The 20,330-nt window shown below is 34.9% G+C and overlaps 2 protein-coding genes across 2 annotated transcripts; both read right to left on the reverse strand.

Moving 5' to 3' along the window:
- Positions 1-653: 653 nt before the first annotated feature.
- On the reverse strand, positions 654-1,560 carry LOC149015282 (putative BOI-related E3 ubiquitin-protein ligase 3). Its single transcript, XM_089157324.1, has 2 exons — positions 1,288-1,560; positions 654-1,178 (listed from the first exon to the last, which is right to left on the reverse strand). The coding sequence occupies exons 1-2, from the start codon at positions 1,558-1,560 to the stop codon at positions 654-656; spliced, it is 798 nt and encodes a 265-aa protein (XP_089013450.1).
- Positions 1,561-9,859: 8,299 nt separating this feature from the next.
- On the reverse strand, positions 9,860-11,304 carry LOC149015283 (putative BOI-related E3 ubiquitin-protein ligase 3). The gene is made up of 2 exons (XM_089156228.1): positions 10,863-11,304; positions 9,860-10,677 (listed from the first exon to the last, which is right to left on the reverse strand). Exons 1-2 carry the CDS (start codon positions 11,166-11,168, stop codon positions 10,141-10,143), a joined length of 843 nt encoding a protein of 280 aa, XP_089012354.1. The 5' UTR covers positions 11,169-11,304; the 3' UTR covers positions 9,860-10,140.
- Between the last annotated feature and the right edge of the window lie 9,026 nt (positions 11,305-20,330).

Below are 20,330 nucleotides of genomic sequence, written 5' to 3' on the forward strand. Positions count from 1 at the left end.
CCCTAATGGACCCATATAATATAAATCTCACCCAAACCCCACATAATGCACCCGTTGTGTGTTGAAAACCCTAGCTCATCAAAGAAAAACCCACACCCAACGCTTCAACTAAATCATAAAGGTAATCTTTTTTTTCTTTAGGTCATCATTTGGCCAATCGCAAGAACTAGGGCCCACAAGTCCAGCGATGGGGAGGGGAAGGGGGAAGCTGTGGAAAGAAAGACATTCAAACCCAAGAACTCTATAGTTTTATTGTCTATACATAAAAAGCTGCCACCAGTGTACTAGAAGCACATCCAGAATCATCAAATAATCAAAGGTTAAGAAAACATTTATAGAGGAGCATCTTGAGTCTTTCTTATCAGGTCAATCTAAGATCACCTTATTATATCAAAGAGGAAGGAAAAGGAAAATAATCCAGGATCACAATTTTTCGAAAAGCAAAGATGGAATTATCCTATATCAGAGCCAACAATTTGGCAAAAACTTGAAGAAAAAAAAAAATTGCAAAATTAAATCAATTGAGGATCATCCATGGTGAAGGAGAATTAACAAATTAACACAACAGTACCCCATTTCCTAAAGTAAAAGAGAAGTCGGAATACGAAGGAAGGAACGAACAACAGTATAGTTTCTCCTATTTAAGCTTTCCTCTACGACATGAGGACCTCCATGGTAGCATTTTTTGGAGAATCACATACAGGGCAAGCATCGACAGAGGCTCCACAGGACTTGCACGAACAAAGATGCCTGCATGGAAGGAAAAGAACGCAGGAATTTTTAGAATTGCAGGCTTTGCATGTCAGCTCTTTCATTCCTTCGTCTTTCATTTCTTCAATCTTCTCTCCTATTAGATGTTCCTGAGGGATATCGAAACATGACTCTTCATCCTCTGCGTCGCCATAGGGAAGGAAACAAACATTCTCTTTTAAGTTTTCCAGAGTGTTGTTGAGAACCATAATCATGGCTTCATTCTCTTGGGCCTGTCTCTTCCATGCTTGTTTCTCTATCTGCTCCTTCCGCAATCGTTCTTCCAACTCCATTATTCTCTCATTTGCTCTTGCGATGTCTTCGTTTTTCTGCCTCAGTAAACTCATGGTCATTGATTCCATGCCCCTCACAAGTTCAGCCATTTGATGCTTCCTTAATTCATGCAGGCCTAATCTGAGTCTCTCGTTCTGTTTTTCACCAACCCATATCAGAAAAAACAAATTAATAACTCTAAATCTATTAAAAAATGTAAAAAAATAAAGAGAACCCATTAGAGATTGATCTATATTCTAGTACCTGAAATTGAATGTACTGATCAGTCTCCATTGCCTGTTTATGAATCTGAGCAGCTAAGGGATCAGATAATGCCATTGAAGAAGAAGACACAAGGGGTTTATTTGCAAAACTCAGATTCTGATTTCCCAATATATTGACATTCTGAAACTGGTTCATCTGTCCTTGCAGTGGAGGATTGAGATGAAAATCATAGAACCCATCATTGGGGTTGATCCATTCCTGTGAACCACTCAGAGTAAAGCTCAGAGTTTCCGGATACTGCTGCTGCTGCATCTTCTTCTGTTCTTGGGTTGGTTTGCTTGTTGGAAAAGAAATAGAAGATCAAAGAGAATTAGAAGATGGTGGGCAGCCTTTTATAAGTAATCCAATCTCTCTACTTCGTCGCTGTTTTCCAATTTGATAATGGATGACACACGTACATGGTACTGTCACTAATATATTTGAAAATAGAAATACAAGCAATGTGTCAAATAAGTTAGTTTTGGTGCATGACTGGCAATAAGATTTAAATTTTCATTTCTTTCTCTGCATCCTTGAATCTATTTAAATCTTCTCTTGTGGAAGTTTCACTTTCTTTAATTTTCAGAGATTTCCTTTAGATTCTTAATTAGTTTGGTGAGCCTTGCCTCATTGAAAAACAAGATCACACGATGGTATGGATGTGAAGGTAAACATAAAGAAGAATATATATGACAACAAAAAAAATAAGCTTTTGCTAAACTAGTAGGGTCAGTTATATAGATTTTGTATTTTAATTCGATTGATTTGAGACACTATTAGATACAAGATCTAAGCTATGAGTATCTTTTTGCACCAATTCTCATCAGATTATCATAGGTCTACCCTAAAAAAAATTTAATTCCTTAAATTTGGATTAAACCGCTTCTTCATAAAAGGATACTCCATGAAAATAATGTGGAAGTACGTTGAACAACAGGAATCCAGGTTTAAAACCGTGTATCGTCTGTCACATTTATTATCTCTTACCAAAACTAGTCTTTGTATTGCTTTCCTAATAAATGTTTAAAGCGACGCACGCTTTAAATCCAAACCAGTTTAAACCCGGATGTCATTTAGTCAATTCTATGGACTAGTATTGTTGTGAATCTCGTTTTTAGTGAATATGCTTCTGGCACAATGATGAAAGCTTCGTATGTAAAGGTAGGTCTTGGGTTCAAACTGTTGTGCTTCCATACCCTACACCTTCCCCTCCCCCATCTTTTTTCATCCTTTGGGCCTAAGACCCCAGTCTTGTAACTAGTTTGATGATGAAAAAAGAAAAAAATCCACTCCTGTTCTATTTGTTATTTCTTCCCAAGAATCAATTCCTGGTGTCCTATTTATTATGCTTATATAGATTTATGTTCCTTTGCTTTCCATCTTAGTGATTTTTATTTTTTTTAGTTTCATTCCTAATAAATGTTAATAATAAATATTAGTGTCTGCATTAAGCCAGCCTCTAACATTAATTATTTCTTACCAATTAAAATCCTAGGTCCTGCTTTTTTTTTCTTTTTCTTTTTGGTCAAGATCCGAGGTACTTTTATATGCTCATTTAATTTATCATATTTATTTTTTTTTTCATTTTCGTTTTCATTTTTCTTTTCTCTTTAACTTCTTCTTCTTCTTAATGAAATGGTTGTCGATGTCACACTTTGCTTGAATTGATAGATTCAATGACTAGTATGCTATACCATATGGTCACAGAGGGTCAAGCCATGATTAGTCACACAATTCAAATCATTCAGCTTTGGGGCCAATCTCACATCAACACCAAAGATCTCAATATCAATGGTACAAAAGATAACTCATTAATTATTAGCAGCAAAGAAATTAAATTACAATAAATGGATTATTAAGGTTTTCACAACTAAATTGATGTATTATTTTCGTTTAGAAAGTGAGGTTGGTCCAACTAATTTACATGCACCTAGATTACATCCTCAAAGGTAATATTTTATATAATTTAAATATGCTATAGGGCTTCACCTCTAGTCTCAAGGAGAATCAAACTCTTAACCTTATACTATGAGGCGTTAATTTATGCAAACTAAGCTAGCCCTTTGGTTTTTTTGTGTTCTTTTTTATGTCTTTTTTCATCCAAAGCATTGTTATTGGTGCCACATCAGGTTTGTGGGCGTTTTTTGTTCGGGTGTTTTTTTGGGTCGCCCTATATAATTTGAATATACTAACTAATGTTTTTAGTGTACTTCAATGGAGGGTATCAAACGTCTTAACCGTTGGGTCAAATACTGATACGACTAGTATTGATATAGTATCGTAGGATACATTAAACCTTGGCCACAATTGAATAAGTCAATAATATTTATGATCAGAGTAATAAAGATAACTTTCTAGTGCTATATGCACAATCATCACATGCATTACAAGGGGTGTACATCTCTTCTTCTTGCATCATTCAAGAATACTCCCCCAATGCTAAAGTAAAAATCGTAACATTGTATAAATCAAATATGTGCCGAGAGATAAGCTCTCCACAACACAAGGTTAGTGAAGGAAAATGCTAATGCAATGCAAAACTCCAATCCATCGTATCTTTACATGCATCAATAAAACCATCAAAATGAATAGCCATGTAATTGAGCATAAAAAACAAAATCACATAGTCTATCATAATGCATGATCAATTTATTAGAAGATGAAACAATACAACCCAGCAATTCATCACTAAGTATCAGTATAAATAATACAACCCAACAATTCATCACTATGATAGGTTAACTAAGATCACACCTATCTCTCCACGTATAAGGAGGCATAGCAAATCATAAATTGTGAACCCTAGGAAGCAATATAGGTCGACACTTGGCAATCCCCAAGATAATCATGTGCTATTGCCTCACATTGAACACACTCACAACAAGCCTACTTGTTTATGAAAAAGGGAATTAAAATCATTGTCCAAGACAAGTACTGGGGACAATTATCTCATCAACAATAATTGTATTTTAAGAATCATCCAAGACCTAAACCCTTATTGGCAAAGGTCATAGTGTCACACCCCACACAACTGTATCAGATCCGCCCTAACAATTCATGAATGTAATCCACAGCCTCAAGATCTCAATTACACTATCAGTAATACATAAAACACACAATTTCATAATCAAGAATAATAAAATTAGTTCATTGATTAATAAAAGAAATAAAGTTCCAAAATTTCAAAATGAATACTAGGAATGTACAAGCAGAAGCAAGAATAAAAAATGTCCTATTATTGTTTACAATCATCTTTCATCATTTTAAGGGTTTTCTCTTCAAATTTCTTTGTGAAATGATTCATAAGACCCTCTTTTGTAAAATCCCCTAATATCTTAATCTAATAACTTGTCATTTCAGGTCCACGAAACCAGAGTGCTAGTAGAAAATAACTTTGGATCATTCATGTTGAACCCGGAAGTTCAAAAATCAAACCTATGAACTTGGATGAACTAGAAAAAAACCCTGCCACCCTAATTGATATCATGAGGAGAGATAAAATTAGTCCGAAAGATATAAAAATGAGATTTTGGCATGTACAAATACCAATACTAGAGGACTTCAATGCCAAGGTAAATTATACCATTGATTCAGAAGCATTTGGAAAATGCTACCCTTCGAAGCCCGTCAAAATATATTTTAGCATGTGAAAGATATATAGAGCCGGTTGATTGGAGTGGGTGCCCAGTTTGACCGACCGCCCCCTGCCAAGAAATGGGCATTTTGGAGAATTGGAGTAAAAAAAAAAACCTATTTTATGGTTTACTCACCTCATAAACAAATTGTTTATGTTAGTGGGAGGCTAAGAAAGTGTGAGAGGAGAAGAGCTTGCAATTTGGAGAGATTTTTGTACGTGAGGTAGTGCCGAAGTAAAATTTGGGAGGATAATTGTATGTTGAGGTAAGAGGACTCTAGAAACCCTTTATTCCAACTACTTTTTCATGGTATTTTGATGGATATTGCAATAATGGTGGTAGTTGTAAAAGTTGGGTTGTAATGAATGCTTATTCTTATCCCCCTTCATGTTTCACAATCCCATTAAGAGATGAATCATGCTATCTTTTCATTTTGAAATTGATTTATCTCTGAGATGCTCGCGGGTGATTCTCTAAGAACCAATTTGGACCTTTTTGACTTGGGACTAATCAAGATGATGGAAGGTGTTTTTTTGGACAATACTATTGTTCCTTTTAAGTCCCAAAAACCTCCAATCGATTTGATTTCAAAATAAACTCAAACTAGAGTTTTTTGTTGCAGCCAGGGGGGTTCTACCGGCCCTAGTAGGCTTTACATGCCGCCCCCTATCCGGAACCCAAGTCGTGTCTGTTTGATACTTGGTTTGATTCTCAATTAAAACATAATTTAGTCTTCATGATTTCTAGAGTTCCTATGAATAGTTTGCACTCTTGATTGCAGATTTCTTGGGCTCTTGAACACTGAATTATCGTTGACAGGTGAGGAAAAACATTATCATGTATTGTGTATTTGAGTTCATTCTATTTATTATAATTGAAAATATTGTATACATGATCTTATGAATTGTTGTGAGACTTCACAAACATAAGGTAATGTGTTATTTCATGTTTATGTTATAATTCAATTTTATTAAATTGATGTTTGAAAATGTCAAATGTAATGAAGTTGAGTGGTATGGTACTAGTTATGTACTATGTAATTATAAACTAACCCAGGGTTGTGGGTTCGCCGATTACCCTTGGCATCTATGCATCTATTTAGATTCATTAGGTGCATAGTCAATAGGTGTCTAGATGCATTGACTAGTAAACCCTAATGAGCGTTACTACCCATTTGGCATGGGTATTGAAACCGAGTTACCCCTGATAGGTAGTGGCTGAGTCATGTTGTCACAATCATATAAAAAAATTATAAAGAGATGAGTAATGAAATGATAAGCTATGTATGCATCAAAGAAATTTAACTATGCAGGTCTCTAGTTAGGTAGACATGCATTTAAGATATACACCAACACTCCTCTAAAAATGTCTCATCACTCTGATCCCTCACGGACTAGCTACCTCTATTGGGATCCGGGGTAAAGAGTATGATTCATATCATCAACCATTGGTCTGAGTACTGGCACATGTCGGGGATTATAAATCCAATGTAAGATCATATGATCACACACTACATGTGATCCAAATACCTTTTCTAGTGCCTAGTGCCCATTTGGTCAAATATCATTTTCCACCTATGAATGTTAATCCGTACGAACTAATTACCTCTTTTGAACAACATTCCTTAACCCTATGGTCATCCACATATATTAAGATGGATGTCTTTCATGTCTCTTCACAACACCGAAGCAGTCCTTGGACACCCATGAGTCCAACCCTCAACATATACAACCCTACCACTACATGATAAATACTCGGCCATTGTGTCTCCTCACTGATTGATTTCCTCTATTACACTCCCAGAGAACCACGTTACTACCATCACAAGTCATTTAGCTTTAATAACTCTGCCAAAATGATAGTAGTACTTATGGATAACCTAACTATGCATCTAGACATCCTAATTATGAAGGACAACAACTAAGAAAAATGCATAACGCACCAAGAACAATGGTCTAGACCACAAACCATAATGTTCAAGGATAAGGATACCAATCCACGTATTCACCAAGTCAAACCACACTAGCCTTATCATACACTGAAGTAAAGCACACAACAAATATCATTCATAATCCACAATTAGTAGTTAACCATGCATAACAATAATTAAGTTAAAGGATTTTTAGATATGCTTAGAATGGTAATCAGATTAGCATATCAAATAATTCAGCAATATATGTAATTGTACCTTACCTGACTTAGCAAAAATACACTAATAGATGATCAAGATTCTCACAACCAAACACTCCTGTAGATCCCAGTGAACCCTAGCTTTCCTTCTCTTTTTCTTTTTTTCCTTTTTTTTTGGTTCATTTTCTTTTTACATTATTTTTAACTTTTGTTTTCATAATAAATGGTTGCTTATGTCACACTTCACTTGAATTGATAGGTTCAAGCCATGAGTAGTATACCACTCCATATGATCACACAATCCAATATCATATAGCTTTGGAGCCAATCTCACATCAACACTATTGATCTCAATATTAATGGCATAAAGATAATTCGTTAATCACTAGTAGCATAAAGGAATTAAACTACAATAAATGAATTATTAAGGTTCTCACAACTAATATCTAAAGGTGCTCACAACTAATATATAAGGGTTATTTTTCTTTTAGAAAGTGAGGTACGTCCAGCCATTTTACATGCACTTGAACTACATTTTCAAGGGATAACTATGAGGCATTGGTCTCTGCCAACTAAACCAATCCTTTGAGGTTTATAAGAGTACTATCTAGTGTCTTATTACATTCAAAGCATTGTTAGATGGTGCCACAAATGAACAGGTCAATTATATCTATGATCAAAGTGAGAAGGATAATTAACTTTTCTAGTGCCCACATCATCATATGCATAACAAGGGGCATATGTCTCTTCTTGCATCATTCAATAATACTACTACAATGCTAAAGTAATACTTGTAACATTGTGATAATTCAAATATTTGCCAATGGATAAGCTCTTCAGCACAAGGTTAGTGAAGGGAAATGCAAATACAAAGCAAAACTCCAATCTGTCATATCTCTCCATGCATTGATAAAACCATCAAAATGAATAGTCATGTAACTGAGCGGCAAAACAAAAGCATCTATCATAATGCATGATCAATTTATCAGAAGATAGAAGATGAAACGATACAGCACAATAATTCATCGCAAAGTCAATACTGGTATATATGGTACTAAAAATATCCTTAAACCTAAGGAACAAAACCCTAAACGCATGACCAATATTGGTTTAAACTCATGCTTTCCTGATAAATGGTAAAGGTTACTTGATTTGCATTGAATTAATTCAACTATTTTGTTGGTGTGTATATCTTTGAGCTGGTCTTTTCTAAGGTATAAGTTTTTAATGAAATGGTAACTTATGTGTTCAGAGCCATAAATTCTAAAAAGAGACTCAGAGGAGGAATGCTATGGCCCCCTTGGCCTGAGAATAGCTTCACCAAAGACCCAAATAAGGTTTAAGTTCAAAATCATCACCTTGAGAGTATATCAAAAATGGATCAAGGTTGAGTGTTTGATCTGAATCGAGGTATACTCTCAAGTCAATCTCCATAAGGAAGGTTGAACCCTAACCTATGCTTGTTGTTCAAGTCATATATTCAAGTTTAAGGTCAAAGATAGTGTTAGGGATAGGATTAGGTTTTGATGCCTTGGTATTCTAGGTTTTGTGGAGAATCCATTCGTGTGAAGTTTTTTTTTATGCTTACAATGATTCCCAATGCCAAGGGAGATTTGGGTCTAAAAATATTTTATGAGGATAATTTAGAATCTAGGATTGAGAAGGTTGGATGGATTTGTGAAGTTGATGAGGATTAATTTTGAATGATGTCAATAAATGATTAAGATGGGTTGGATATTTAAATTGAGTGTTGGGGGTTGGGAAAAGATGGTTTGCCTTTATGAGCAAGGTTTAAATTATCGGTACTGAGTATTGCATCGCTTAGGTGATTTTAAGAGATATTGTCTCGTACTAAGTATTATATCATATTGATTAATACATTTTGATGTATCTAATACGTCTTTTAATAAAGCAGAGAGACATATAATTGTATCAACTGTACTATAGTTGCCCGTGAAATTCTCACAACCCAATCACTAATTTGAATTTACATTTAAATTCTATAATTACAAGACTAATTTCTTGATTTGGATTCTTATAAATCAATCCATAAATCTATATGACATTTGAATTGACATCAATGTGAATTTACAATGTCACACATGCCCCATATTTTTATTTTTATTTTACCCCCAAAAGTATCACTACTGATACTAAGAACCATGGCTCAAATTGCCAAAATAATTAACTAATGATCCCCACAACCCCACAATTATTTTTCTCATATGTAACCACAGAGCTTGGCCACAAGCCACTGTGGACAGCAGGTTTAGGGCTTAGATGGCGTGTGAAAGCAAGGGTTGTTCAAGGCACTAAAGCTTCTGCTCAGAAAAATCCCAAGAAAGTTGTCATCTGGTAAGGGCTTTCATAATGAAGTTTCTTGGCTCTGTGATGTGAAGAGTATCATTTTCCAATAAATGGGTTTCTCACACCACAACTTTTCAGCTTTCTTTAGGTCATTCCAAGAATTCATTTTCAACTTCTACTTTTCCCATTCTGCAACCGACGATTCGTGTTGGGATCTGTAGAAAGAAAGACAAGATATTCCAATATATGCTTCCCACTGTTCTTATACTTTTTCAAGATTTTTTCACGGGCATTGCTAGCTGATGATGGGTGGGGGACCTCCTTTCATTCTTGCTGGGCTAGGATTCTGGAACTGTCTCATCAAACTAATCTAATTATAAGATTTAACTCTTTAATCCAAGTTCTAACCAGAGCATTCTTGACATATCTAGATTATCAAGATTAGATTTTGATTTAAATCCATAGCAGTGATGCTTGCAATGGCTGAAAACAATAGTATCTCAGAACCAACCATTTACTATTTACTAAGAAGATATGGGATTCATCCATGGCGAAGGAGGGGAAATTGTTTGAAGAAAAAAATTTAAATTGCCTTCACCCTTTAATAAAAGGAAAAAGATGCTCTCTGCTAGCATTTATGTTCAACATTGATCCGTTGTTGATGAAGTTTGATTTGTACTTCAAGAGTTCCCCAACACAAGATCAGAAGAAGAGGAGTTGGAGAAACGGAATAAGGGAAAGAGAGAGAAAGTCTTAATTTTTTTTCTGTTTTAGGATTTTCTCAAGACAGTAAGACCTCCATGCTCGCCTTTTTTGGAGAATTACAGACAGGGCAAGAATCGAGGAAGGGTGCACAAAAGTTGCACAAACAGAGATGTCTGCAAGGAAGGAAAAGAATACTCGATCTTCGAGAATTGCAGACCTTGCAAGCTATCTTTCTCATTGGTTCCTCTTCTTCTTCTTCTCCATCTTTACTGATCTTCTCTTCTCTGAAATGTCCCTGAGAAATGTCGCAGCAGGAAACCGCATCTTCTGCTGGGGCAGATGTAAAGCCACAAGCATTCTCTTTGCTCTGTTCAAAAGCATTTTTGAGGGTCATAACCATGGCTTCTTTCTCTTTTGCAATACTCTGCCATTTTTGACACACCATTTCTATCTTATACAAGTATTCTTCCAATTCCATTCTTCTTTTTGCTGCTCTTGCAATATATTCATCTTTCTGTATCAGTAAGCTCTTTGCCTTTGATTCCATCGCCCTGACAAGAGTAGCCAATTGGTGCTTCCAATGCTCTTGGAGAGCTAGTCTGAGTCTCTCATTCTGTTTAATATCCGTCAGTTCAAGGGGAAAAATTCAAATCAGAATCAACTAATAAAAGAAGGGTTTCATTCAAACTCTGAAGCAACTAAAACTCTATTGAGAACTATATTATAAATACCCAACTCCTATAATCATTTTTGAATCCATTTTTGTAAGCCCATTTGAAATTAATCCATTCTTCTTACCTGGAATAGAAGAAACTGATCAATCTCCAATGTATGCTTATCCATCTGAGCCGCTAAAGACTCCATTGACAGAGGGTTGCTTTCAGATGAATAGGAGCAAGAAGCAGAAGCCTGGAGAGTAGAAGGAAAACCCAGATTCTGATTTCTCAACATATTGATATTCTGCAACAGCTGCATCTGATCTTGCTGTAAAGGATTAAGATATAAATCAGAAAAGCCACCATAGGTATCCATCCATTCCTGTGAACCGCACAAAGTAAAACCCAGATTCTCCGGATACTGCTGCGCTTGAACAGCCATCATCATAAAAAGAATTCCCAACTATATATCACCAAACTTTGCAGCTTTTTCTTTACTTTGTGAATACAAATCGATCACTGGCAGTTGAATTTCACTATCCCAACTCACCTGTTATCTCCTCTGTTTGCTTTCAGCACTGGTGTGATGGTAGGGAAGAAAGTAAATCAAAATAAAAGGTGGTGGCAGCCTTATATAAGAAATCAAAACTCATCCTCTCTCTCTCCCTGGTGGCTGTTTCCCAATTATTTTTTTCAAAAATGGAAAGATTAGGCAATGGGGTCCAATCTCAAGAAGCCAGAAGGTCCAATCTGATGTTTCTCTATCTTGTTAATGGGGTGTCGTGGTGGGGTCAAACAGCAACGTACACATGCAGATACTGTGACAAAACTATCGGTCAGAGAGAAACGTTTGCCAAGAAAGAAACAGAGAAAGAGAAAAAAAAATGGAACGGTGTGAAAGAGTCAGATTTGTCAGTTTTGAACACCGAACATTATTTTCTTTGTAAGTGTTCTTGGAAACCCGTTTAAATCTTCCCTGGCGTGAGGTTTGGGAAGTTTCTCTTCCTTTATTAATGAACATTTTGTTTGATTCTCAATTTTTGATGGGCATTGAAAAACGATAAAGCCGGGGACAAAGAAATAACTTGGAAAATCCTCATCTTCGGATGGTGGCAGCTGGGCTGCATTGATAAGACAATTTAAATAATTATAGGTGGATTTTTTAATAATCAAACTCTGGTTTCAGATGAGTAGAATTCCGTGCTGACAGATCTGTGTTAGGTAGTGGGTGATGTACAATTACTGTGTGTAACAAAAATAACAACAGTAGTTACAGAGGAAGAGGTGAGTAAAGATAAACAGAGCAGTGTTGTGGAAAACTGAAACATATTTAATTAAATAGGGTTTTGGAAAGTGAGATCCATGGATTATCATCATCATACAGATCAACTGTGTCGGTAGTTGGAAGGAAAGTGAGCATACTGACAGTGACCCACTTCTGATCACATTACTAGGGCACCTCATCTCTGGCCTTGACCCATCAAGACTTGCTCAAACCCAGGTTTTATAAAGTGTTGCTGCTCCACACAGCAGCAGTAGCAGAAGTAAAAAGCTGTTTAGGTGTAATCTTCTGTAGTGAGATTTGAGATAAAGAGATTTTCATCAGGTTTTATTTTATGTCAGTCTATATATATATTTCAGAATCTGGAAAAGTGGGGAACATATCTTTTTTTTTTTTGTTTGATATTTGTGTTCTCCACTTGCAAGAGTGCAAATCGATCAAGCATGTTTAGCTTTGTTGGATTCCCCTACCCTAATTTGAACCAAACCCAAATTACTAGAGCTTTGGTAGTATTTGAGCAAATCTGGCAAAACCCTTGCATGGTTTCCTCTGTTTCTTGATAGAAAGAAGGCTACTAGGTTAATTTTGCCTTATGTTATAGTAATTATTCACCCTTCTCATAATTAAAGTATACTTAGCTTTTTTTAGTGGTTTTGCAACTAAAGACTAGAGATGATAATGAAATTTGACAATCAAGGAGATGTGATGATCCAATTTCTATACAGTAGAAAGTGGGAAGACAAGACCATTCTGTATAAAGTGAGAAGACAAGACCATTCATTAGGAGTGCCTCTTGACTTGCATCATGTAATTATTCAAGAGAAATAAATTGGTTAGGTAAGGTAAAGATTGTTAGTTGGGCATGAAGCATGGTATAGATGGGGACCCAGATCCAAAATCAGATGAAGAAATATAACACTAAAATCAGCCAAGCTTGTTGTTTTAAGTTAATATGTTTGAGACCCAAATGCCACCAAACATGAAAAAAAAATCTGATTTGGTTTGGAAAGGAGAAGGGCTTTAATTTAGTGGGTCGTAAAGTCTTTATCAAAATGCAGTTGGTGAGAGGTGATCCAATAACAATGACCCTCAAATTCAAATCCTAGTCAAGTCTGATGGAATTGTGTAAGGTCTTGGGTTGATCAAAGCTGCAAAACCACCAACCAACCATCTGTACAATGTGTTTGAATCATGAAACAATGAATTTGAGAGCAATTGAGAGTTGAATCAACCCCACCAATTCATTGATTATCGATGCTGTTCTTCAACAAGTTGAAGTAAAAACTAGTAAGGCCTACCACCAATATAGCTACCATGAAAACTGATGATGAGGTTTGCTGGCCCAGGTAAAGTAATATGAAAGGAGCATGAAAAGGACCCGAATGTTATTGGACCCATTCACAGTTTTTAAATAGGAATTAGCATGTCATGACTTTTTTTTGGGTAATAATAGCATGTCATGACTCATTACTTCCAATCCTAGGAAAAAAAAACAAGACTAGATAGATTACTACCACAACTGCTGTAGTACATCTGTTCGATGAAATGTGTGAAAGACCAACTGCTGTAGTACATCTGTTTGATGAAATGTGTGAAAGACCTTAGTGGCGTGGGTGAGTCGAATTTTGAGGTGGGTCACAGAATCACTATGTATGGAGAACAAAAGTCCAACATAAGTGAAAGCTCTCTGCATCAATCTTTAATAAATCTTCAACTAAAGAGTATCAAACAGGAGCAAAATGGCAGGCTGCGGTCCCATATAATATGGCAGATATGCTAGAAAATCCAAATATGGACGAAGAAGGGTTGAGCTCAAGATCATTCATTGCTGTTCCCAAGGTCTTTCGTCTTTCCTTCCAACCTTAGCTTTTAACAAGTTTCAATCAGCTTGTGAGTGGCTGTTACACGTATCTGTAAAAACTCAATGTAGTTGTGCTGGAGAATATTATATATAATAATAGAGTTTTGGTTAGCCTTCAAAGGCTGTTTGTCACCATGTTCTGCCCCCACTTGCTTCCTTCCTTTCTTGGCTGCTTCTTCCATGCCTGACTTATCTGGTTCTGACCCATTATCATTATGCTTTCCATGTGAACACCTTCATGAAGAAAACGAGTGATCGATGATTCCCTCGGCTTCTCATGTTTACTCTCTTCCCTATGAATGTGAACTCATATTTACCTGATCAGACTTCTGCATGCCTTTATTCTTTTGTATAAAGTATATACATGATCAGCTTGTAAGCTTTTCTCATTTTCTTTCCAAAAAGTAACTTGAACAGATCTTTAACCACATTACTTGAACTAAGAATCCTTTTTTTCCCTCTCTTCCAGAATTAGTGGCTTTATACAGTCTTTATTTTAGTAGCCATTTGATGGTATCATATGCTGGAAGCCCAAATAAAATTAGTCATTTTTTTTTCCTGTATAACCAAATATAAGTTATCAATGTATATATATATCTTACGCAACAAAAATAGGGGTGTCAATGGTTCGAGTTGGATATAACCAATTTAAGCCCAAAGGCTATCTTAGAAATTTAAACCTAAACCCTAACCCTAACCAGTCTTACCATGGCTTAAGTATCCTCAACCCAAACCTTAACCCTAACCAGTCCTACCATGGCTCAAGTATCCCCAACCCAAATCCAAACCCAAACCCTAACCCTAACCAGCCCTACCATGGCTTAAGTATCCTCAACCCAAATCCTATCTTGTCAGGGATAACTAAACCCGGCCTACCAAGATTTGACTTATTAGGGTTTGATAGGGTTTAACTAGCCCTAATTTACAAACCCTAATTTTGAATTTCCCAACTACTTATAATTTTCTTGCCCTACCATGGCTTAAGAATCCTCAACCCAAATCCTATCTTGTCAGGGATAACTAAACCCGGCCTACCTTGATTTGACTTATTAGGGTTGGATAGGGTTTAACTAGCCCTAATTTACGAAACCCTAATTTTGAATTTCCCAACGTACTTATAATCCAGAAAATTATTAAATATAAACATATGGAAGGAGATTGTCAAAAACAATACGTCATAATCAACATTTATGAAGTTAGATAACATTATTCAAATTCACAATAGACTCAATTTAAATAGGTTTTAACTTCATTGATTAACACAAGATTTGATAGGTCAAGTTGGGCTGGTTTGAGGGTTAAAGTTAACCTACCCAACCTTGTTAGGTAGACAAGACTTGATCGATACCTCTACTTAGAGAATTTTCAATTCTCATCTAAGAGTGTTTCCCAATAAAACAATACATACATAATTAAGAGTCGCATCATGCAACGTATGCATGGCATTTGGGGTCAATTTCACTTAACGTATGCATACATAATTGATAATCTAGATTCTAATCTCCATCCATGCATATATGATTAATCACTTTTAAGTCATTAATCACCAACAAAGATAAACATAAACAGACAAACAGTCAATGTCGTTTGTTGGTGTTTTTGCATCTCCCTATGCATGGAGTTTACGTAACGCAATTGCATAAGAAACTATATATTATATCAGAGATAAGGATTATTAGCAAACAAAATTAATTGATGTTGCGATTTTTAAGGTTTTGGTTGTTGAGCAATGGAGTGGACTAGTTAATCACATCAACTTAATGAAGTGAACAACCTAATTACGAGGATTAATTTTGTTTTTTTCCTTCTTCTTGGGGTGAACAGTTTGTTTATGTTATAGATAAACTTGCTTCCTAAATCGATTGAGATATCGATGACATTCAGATTAGTTCATTTCAAACCATAAATGAATTAATAATGAATGAAAACTCATATATATCTTCCCTCTATGTCATCTCATACATTAGATGTCGACTCCTATACCTGCCACCAATGTGAAGAAATTTTTTTTTTGAGATAATTTGTGATCAGAATATTAAAATGCATATAGATATGGAGAGGTTATCAATAAATTATTTCACCATCTCATCAATTTACTCTATCAATGGCATGTCAAAGATTCTTGCTGCAATCAGAGGACTTGGATTGAAGGGTTCTTCCACCCTTTCAATGAGGTTAGCTCTTTTGAATTTTCAATATGAAAATTAAGGAAGAGATTGTAGAAATCTCAATTTAGGGTGGTCAATTTGGTAAGAGATCTCTGTATTTATTTAGTTCTTCTTATTGGAAGGAATCTCTCAATGCATTGAGTAATAAATTAGGTTGCATTTGTTTGCAAAGGTGGGGTGGGGCAAAAAGGAGTCCCTATGTGTAGTTGGGGTGAGGGAGAAGGAAAGAAAAGGAAAGGAAAGGAAAAGAAATAAAAGGGTTTTGTGGAAAAATGATAGTGGTGGGTCCCACTTTTTACTTTTCCAAACTTTTCCACAAAATCCCACCAAATTTGTGGAGTTTTAAAAAGCCTTGGGGTGGGAAAGTTGGACTGGGACCTATGTTCGCAATTTCCCTGGCCTTGTTCCCTATGGATTGCTACTCTGTCTTCCTACCCTTCCAGACCTCCTTGGGGTGTTGGGCTTTTAGAGGTCTTCGAAGGGCTTACACGAGAACACTGAGCTCTTGCTTGCTACCTGCCGACAAGCCAAGAGCTATTGCCATATCAAGCAAGAGCGGAGAGCTGAGCTAGCCCGAGCTGGGTAGGCAGAGGGGTTGCGCTTGTGAAGATGTGAAAGAACGCGCTTATTAGACGCCGCAGGGGAGAAGGTTTGGGATGAGTGCTTGGGAAGTGGTGTATCAAAGGGAGGTGAGGTCCATCTCTCAAAAGATGATTCAAAAAGCTTGTCTCTCACTTTTCCTACCCTAAGCAACCAAACAATATATACTTTTAGGAAAAGAAGAAAAAATTTGTTTTTTTCAAGAATTTTCTCACCCCACCTTTATTCCAGCAAACAAAACGCAGAGCTAAATCTTATAACTTATTGGGAAGCCCCTCCAAAGAGATTATTCAAATTCATCATTGTATAAGGACCTGTGAGATCTTTAATTTGACTCTTAATATCCAAGGCGACTTAAAGTAAGAATAGATAACTTTTGAGTTGTTTTATCTCAATAAGTTTATCCTATCACTTACCTCCTCTTTTAATTGGCCAAATAACACTTGGACCCCTCTTAGTTTAATAATATCATTTAGATAACTTACGTTCCATATAGATTATCTTTTGAGTTGTTTTATCTCAATAAGTTTATCCTATCACTTACCTCCTCTTTTAATTGGCCAAATAACACTTGGACCCCCTCTTAGTTAAATAATATCATTTACCTCCCTTCTTAGTTTTTTTTTTGGCCAAATTTAACTTCTTCTTTTTTTTTGTTTTTTTTTTTGATTTTTTTTATGAGGTTCATCCGGGCCAGTTTGCGCACACGATTACATCCTCAAATTAATTCCGCCGAATGGGTGCAAACCCAAAACCTCCCCGTGGGAGGTAGAGTCTTTAACCGCTTTACTAACCCATCATTGACCTCCCTTCTTAGTTGACAAAGTTATTAAACATCTCCCTTCTATTAACTTTTTCCTTTAACTGTTTTTTTATCATTAAATATTTTTGAAAACCCCAAATTACCCTCAGTTGAAAATATGTTTTACTTTACAATTTAAATGACCTTCAATTACTGCAGTAGTTAAAATCTTAAACGATCTTCAATTAATATTATTGTTAAAACCTAAAATTCCCTCAATTATTTAATAGTTAAAACTCTAAGGGCCTGTTTGGTTACTTGAGTCTAGAGATTTCAAATTTATGGAGTCATGGTTCATAAAATTAACTGTTTGGTTAGCGTGAATCTTTGGAATGAAATCTATAAATTCATCATAAAAAATCATTTATGGAGTCATGGTTCAAATATTTAATGCTTTTATAGTAGAGCTGAAATCTCTGGATTTCACCTAATACCCATAAATCTACTGATTCACGTTTTTAGTATAAAAATGTGAATCTCTAGATTTCATGAATCCAGGGATTCACACAACCAAACAGGTATAAATCTCCCATTTGTGAATCCAGAGATTTGAAATCTCTGGATTCATGTAGCCAAACAGGCCCTATAAATTAGTTTTATTATTAAAATTTCAAAATGCTCATATATTCTTTATCTATATGTTTCTTTTTCATTAGAACTAAATGAAAATTAAAAAATCAATCAAAAAAAATTTAATCGTCTTTCTTAGAAATGCATCTAAATTAAAAGACATGGGGGTATTTTTGGGTCTTGGAATAAAATTAATTTAGGGTAATTTAATGTTTTAACTACTAAGGCAATTAAGAGTATTTTGGGACTTCAATGATAATATTACTTGCGAGTAATTGAGAATTTAAACTAAAATATATTTTTAATTCAGGGTATTTGGGATTTTAGGAAAATATTTAACAGTAAAGTTAGTGTTGAGGTATATAAGTCATACTCAAATATGGTTGAGCCGTTGAGGTATTTGAGTTATACCCAACGTATGTTCTAATATATGCCATTGGATCAGTTACAATCCAATGGTGTAATAGGCCTTTATGTGAGAGTTCAATTAACTGTAGAACCTAGTATTGGTCTATAAATGCTTTTCAAGATGGGGATATATATAGTTGATGCAACTAACCTTTAGCCAATCTAGCTATATTGAAAAACTATTTTCAAGATAGGAATACAGTTGATGCAAACAGTATATATGCCATATAATTATAACAAAAGCTTGTATCAAATAATGGTAAAACTGTGAATTAGTTAAATCATTCAAAACTGATTGGTAGTCTCTTATATACAATAAGTTGTATTAAACCAGACATAGCCTATACAGTAGGCATATTGAGTTGATTCATTAGTAATCCTAATATAAAGCATTGATTTGCGTTTACAAGGCTAATGAGATACCTTAAGAGTACTTTAAACTTTGATCTTCTCTAAATTTGACCTCCTCAAATTTTGGAAGAATAATTATGATGCATTATATTGCTCAGAGAATAGAAACAATAAATCTACTAGTGACTATTTTTACACTAGGTGAAGTGACTATTGAAAGGAAATCCAAGATGAACCTATATTATTTTAAGTTCTATCTTTTATGGAATCAGAATTATATTCTCTAGCCTCAAGAGGAGATAAGATGGAGAGTAGATAAAAGATCTAATCCAAGATATTCCTTTGATTAAATTACAGATTTGTTTTGTGATAATCAAACAACAGCGATAATAGCTAATACCTCACTCTTTAATAGTAAGAGGAGACAAATTAAGCTAATGCAGGTTGTGCTGAATTGATCATTTTAGTTGATGTGTGATCAATATAGAACATGGCAGATGCCCTTACAAAGAGATTGAAATATAAATCGAACATTCAAAATTGTGGAGGAGATGGGGTTAAAGACCATTTAGATAGATAGGTCTTAATCCAATTATATTTTATTTGAATTGTTCGAATTTCATCTAGCCATAGTTAGCATTCATGACAATTTTCATATTTCAGATAATTTAGCAGGATTGTGGAGTATGGAGGTTTGTGAAATCATTCCACATTGATGATATAAGCTTGATTACCTTATTATTTCATTCAAGGAATATGAAAATTATTAATATGTTTCGATGATGTTATTGTTATCTTTATATCATTCAACATCTGATGATATGTCTTCCATAGAAAAGTTTATCATTCCAAATTTGATGATATAACTAATAAACTATATTGGACATGATAACTCTAACATTCCAAATAGAAACATGGAATGATTCTTTGTAATAAAAACATTGAATTGTTATTTTTAGATCTTGTTCTTATATAGAAACTTAATGAGAATGCAAATTATGTTGAACATGATAATTCTAACATTTCAAATAGAAACATAGAATGATTCTTTGTAAAAGTAACCATTTAGATCTTGTTCTTGTATAGAAACTTGATGAGAATGCGAATGGTATTTTCAATCATCATGTGGGTTGTATTAAGTTCTTTTGATTGAACTAAATACTTATGCAAATGATTGAATTCATATATTATGAAATTCATATTTGGTAAATTTGCAATGGATGGCGAAAATGGAGGAGCGAATCCAATCCTCTGGCTTGATGGAAAGATTTATTTGACAAGTAAAACCACTCAAAGCTGTCAGGATAGAATCGATAGATATTGACAAGGATGATTTACTTTATGAGTAAATCTTTCAAGGATGCAAGGAATAGTTGTATTGTTTTTTGTGAGAATAAGTAATTCAATCCCAAGAAAAACTTCTAATTAGATTGGGTTTAGATTTGTTCTAAATCTCATGTTTTGATTCAAAATATTCTTTTAGATTTTATTGAATATTATTCTCTTTTGGAAAGTTATGAATGATTCTATATTGAGTTTAAACATTACATTTATAGGACTAACGCTAA

This window comes from Hakea prostrata, chromosome 5, assembly GCF_041222555.1.
Source record: "Hakea prostrata isolate BN-2017 chromosome 5, UWA_Hpros_2, whole genome shotgun sequence".
Taxonomy (NCBI): domain Eukaryota; kingdom Viridiplantae; phylum Streptophyta; class Magnoliopsida; order Proteales; family Proteaceae; genus Hakea; species Hakea prostrata.